We start from the raw sequence: 4435 nt of genomic DNA, 5'->3' as shown, positions 1-4435 counted from the left end.
TTTACAAAATATGATATTTCCTTCCATTTTGCCCCACCACTTTATCAACAATGTAATTAATTATTCACAAGAGAACTTAACCAAAAGCAAAAAGATCCCAACTAAATCCAGGAACAAAACACACATATCCTGTCAAACAACCCGCATATACACTAACCTCATCAGTCTACTTCTTTTAAATCATACCTCAAAATGTAGCAGAAGTTCCTTTCATACCCATGGCCTTGAAATCTTCATCTTCTGTTCATCACAAAAAAAAAGATTGTAAAAATCATCATAACGAAAACAAAAAGAAAGAATTTAATTACTGAACAACGATTATTTTAATTTAACTGAAAAGGTATAGGAACCAAAACCAGAAGTTGCCATTATAGATATAACACAACCCACCAGAGCAAATAAAAACAAATTTATTATAACTATGAACACTATATTTCACCTACCTTTAAGAAAAATATTCAACACTGTTGGATTTGGGAAAAATTGAGATTGAAGAGAAATTTTCACCCAGACTAGTCTTGAACAGAACCTGTATTGTTCAAAATTACACAATGTTTGACATTTTTTACAATACCATAACTCCATAAGCTTTGAACATGAATTTTGATTTTAAAAAATTATACAATCAAACTTTTAACCTGAAAAACATTACCATGAGTGTCAAATAAAAATCATGAACAATTTTCTAGATCTGGTTCTAGAAAAGTAAAGTAAACAGTTAAATTAACTAACACATATTCCATATCCGATTAACAAACCTCAGTATGAGTAGATTAGGCCAAGTGCCTTATTCCTCCTCAAGAAAATAGATACATTGCTTCTTAAAGATGACCCTTGGAGACTTGCTTACTAAGACCATCTCCAACAACATGCTTTGTACCTAAAAAACCCCAATTACCACAATTCACTGGTCTAACTGATCTGAAACATCAAGTTAGTAAATCAAGGCTAGAAAACAAATAACACACATATTTCAAAATTGATTTAGGGTTAGAAAACAATATTAGTTAAATATAGAAAGCATCGACCAAAAATAAAGAGCACATACATAATTCGAATATAATTAACATCAACCAAAAATGGATTCAGGTCTAGAAATTAGCAAGCATAAATTAAGATAGTGCTCTGTTTAGGGTTAGAACCAACTATAAAAATAAAAAAATTACAACACCAACGTAAACACATATCCTTCCATTGTCACCTGCATATCAATCTTATCTTCATTAATACAAAAATGAAGATCGCGACAGAAACAGAGAAAGAAGGAATGGTGCATGGTTATGAGATTCATCGTCATCATTGGTGTGGTTGTATGGTGGTGGAGACATTGCTAGTTTTTTGGTGGAGTGTGCACATACAGAGAGCAACGACGGTGGTGGGGTTTTTCTGTGATGGTGGTTGAAGGCAATGTGGGTTCCGAGATGGTGGTTAGTTGGTGATTGTGGCATTAAGCATTGTTGGTTCTAGGTTTTTCAGAAGTGTGACGAATGGATCAGTAGTCGTGAGTGGTGCGATGGTTGTGTTTCAAATAGCGATTCTCCAATGTTCGGTGTTTTAAACTACATGCTGGGCAGATGAAAGAGAAAGAAAAGGTCAGATAAAGATAGAAAGGAAACAGATAGGTGGGGCTTTGTCAAATACATGCGAGACTTAGTGGGTACCCTATATATATATATATATATATATATATATATATATATATATATATATATATATGTTTTTATTTTTAATCAATTCATAAATAAAAATGCATAAGCGAAAGCTTAGTAGACAAAATAAGTTTTTTTAACAATCAAACATGTAATTTTTTAAAGACTTTTTTTTTCAAAAAAATGGTTTAATTTGTAAATTTGAATGTTATTGTTTGAATATTATTGTTTGTGTTTTAAGACATTGTAATTATGGTGCTTTATATTATTTCTATTGGGTTTTGTTTTCTCGGTTAATATATAATTGAGTTATTTTTCATAAAAGTTCAAAACTTTGTAGCGGTGAAAAATCCCCGATTACCCATTGAGGATCCCCGTTCCCCATTGGAGATAGGGATGGGGATAAATTTTTAATCCCCGATGGGGATGAGGATGGAGATTCGGGTATGGGGATGGGGAACACGAAACCTGATATACTCGTACCCGTTGCCATCCCTAAACACACACACACACACAGACACACACACACACACTCTCTCTCTCTCTCTCTCTCTCTCTCTCTCTCTCTCTCTCTCTCGTGTTTGACTGACTTTTTTAGTTTTTATTTTTATTTTTATTTTGCAATCGATGGAAATAAAAAAAAAAGTCTTTTTCACTTTTTTTGATTGTTTACACCTAACAGCTAGAACATTATATATATATATATATATATATATATATATATATATATATATATATATATATATATATATATATATATATATTACCACTCTATACATGTTAAACACATCTTTCATATTATTCACACAAATTCTTATACTTTCTCTAAAAAAGTCACTCAACCATAATGTCATCATCGATATCTAGTTCGTCCTTATTCGATGGTGCAAGAAGAGGCCAATTATCGGTTCCGTCATGTCAAAAACAGTGACATATTTTCAAAACCGACAAGCTCAAAGTTTATTTTCACATTTTCAAATGAGAAGACCTCCGTTGAAGAGAAATCGCGAAGCCGGACACAATTGTCTTATAGAAGACTATTTTGCAGATGATCTCGTGTACGTTGAAGTGTAAAGGCTGCAACACATAATGTAAATGTGCATCATATTACATAATATGATTCTAGAAGATAAAGGAAGAGCGATATGCTACTACGACAAAAACGAAGTTTTGCCATACGTCAAATGAGTAGCTTTTGGTACGCAAGAGTATATGACAAATAAAAGAGAAGTATATGATCGTGACATTAATCACTCCATTTGTCCAGATTTGGTGGAACATATTTATAGGGCTCACGTACAGCCTGAGGCTGAGTATTGACACAATGATTTGTTTGACGAATCAGATGAAGATTCAGATATGTTCATCGATGACTCGGGCGAGGACTCAGATTGCGATGACAACGATTCAAAGTGACGTACTTTTTGAATAATAGTTTTTTATTTTTATTATGTAATTTTTAATTATGTTTTCTAGGTTTTATTATGTGATTTTTATTTTTAAGTAATGAAATATTTCTATTTTAATTAATGTTTATATTTATTAATAATTTTTTAATTAATTCTATTATTTTAGTTATAGACTTTAAAAATTAATTTTATTTTTAAAAAGTAAAAATAAAAAGTAATGAAATATGACAATTTCTTATTTTTGATGAATGAATGAAAAATTAAACGTGCTGAGAAAATGAGTTATGAGTGGTGAGTATACCCTCCCATCTAATATTTGATTCATAGACCCTAAAATAGTTATCATGTATCCATGATGGTATATTTTTTCTCAAAATGTCAAATGTCATAAAATAATGGCACTTTACAAAAACGCAAAGTTGATGCTGCAAAATTTTCTTAGACCAATAACGGTTTCCGAAAATTACTAATACTTCCTTACTAACAAATCTTAAAATTATGGTCATCAAATTAAAATTCTGCTATTGACCGGATTTGGAAAAAGATGAAAAATGTAAATTGAACATAAAAGAAAATAATTTTAGTCGTTTTGTTTATTTTAAAAATTATTTTCAATTTACTGTCCATAACCTTTTATATTTTAGTACAGTGTAAAATAATAAACCCAATTACTAACTTCTAAAATAAACCTTTACAATTTTACATATCGATTTCAAGACACTTTTTAAAATTAAAAATCTTCAAAAAAAACATATTTTATTTGTAAGTTTGCAAGGATGAAAAAGACAAAATTTGGTGGATAAGCTCTACCCCAATATCATTGAGATTTGAGAGTTAATGAAGCAAGCAAAACTTGTTTTCGTAAAAGCCACTACATCTACATTGAAAACCCCAACCCCACCAAACATTCCTCTTTAATACCCCTTCCAGACTCTGTCAATTCTTCTAAATTCGTCTCTTCATCGTTTCTTCACCTAAATTGATTCCTCTCTGTTGCTCCCTGTGTGATTTTGTGTATTCTGATGGCAATTTCTGATATGGTGGTTGGTAATTTGACGATCTTGTATTTGGTGGTGATAGCAGCGATCAAAGTTTACAGCCAACTAAGCGGGCGGTGCTACGGCGGAGCGGCGATGTTGATTCTGTCGACGGTAGTCGTTTGGATGTTGTTAGTAGGGGCGCTGACGTGGGACGTATCTCGCAAGGTGGTGACGTGTGCGGTGGTTACTCGTGGTCATGATGAGGTGGAGGTGGCACATGAGCTGTGTCGAGGTGGCATATGTTGGCACGGTGTTGCCGTTAAGTATCCGGCGTCACAAGTCCGGTTCAGGCTACCTCAACAGCAAACCATGAACCGGCGATGATATAATTCAAGCA

The 4435-nt window shown here is 32.6% G+C and overlaps 1 protein-coding gene and 1 long non-coding RNA gene across 3 annotated transcripts; one reads left to right on the top strand and one right to left on the bottom strand.

Annotated features, from left to right (window-relative positions):
- Window positions 1–1615, bottom strand: LOC145138563 (uncharacterized). Of its 2 annotated transcripts, XR_013721603.1 has the most exons (4): window positions 1202–1615; window positions 759–921; window positions 444–529; window positions 1–240 (listed from the first exon to the last, which is right to left on the bottom strand). It is a non-coding gene; the product is annotated as an uncharacterized LOC145138563 (long non-coding RNA). The 2 variants fall into 2 exon arrangements; XR_013721602.1 differs by having other exon boundaries at window positions 759–1615.
- Window positions 1616–4080: 2465 nt separating this feature from the next.
- LOC145139357 (uncharacterized) lies at window positions 4081–4422 on the top strand. The gene has a single exon (XM_079073208.1). The coding sequence runs from the start codon at window positions 4081–4083 to the stop codon at window positions 4420–4422; it is 342 nt and encodes a 113-aa protein (XP_078929334.1).
- Window positions 4423–4435: the final 13 nt, after the last annotated feature.

This window comes from Lactuca virosa, chromosome 9, assembly GCF_052849685.1.
Source record: "Lactuca virosa cultivar CGN04683 chromosome 9, Lactuca_virosa_CGN04683_v6, whole genome shotgun sequence".
Lineage (NCBI taxonomy): Eukaryota > Viridiplantae > Streptophyta > Magnoliopsida > Asterales > Asteraceae > Lactuca > Lactuca virosa.
Note: the sequence above shows the minus strand (reverse complement) of the source record. Positions and strands in the feature narration are given on the sequence as shown.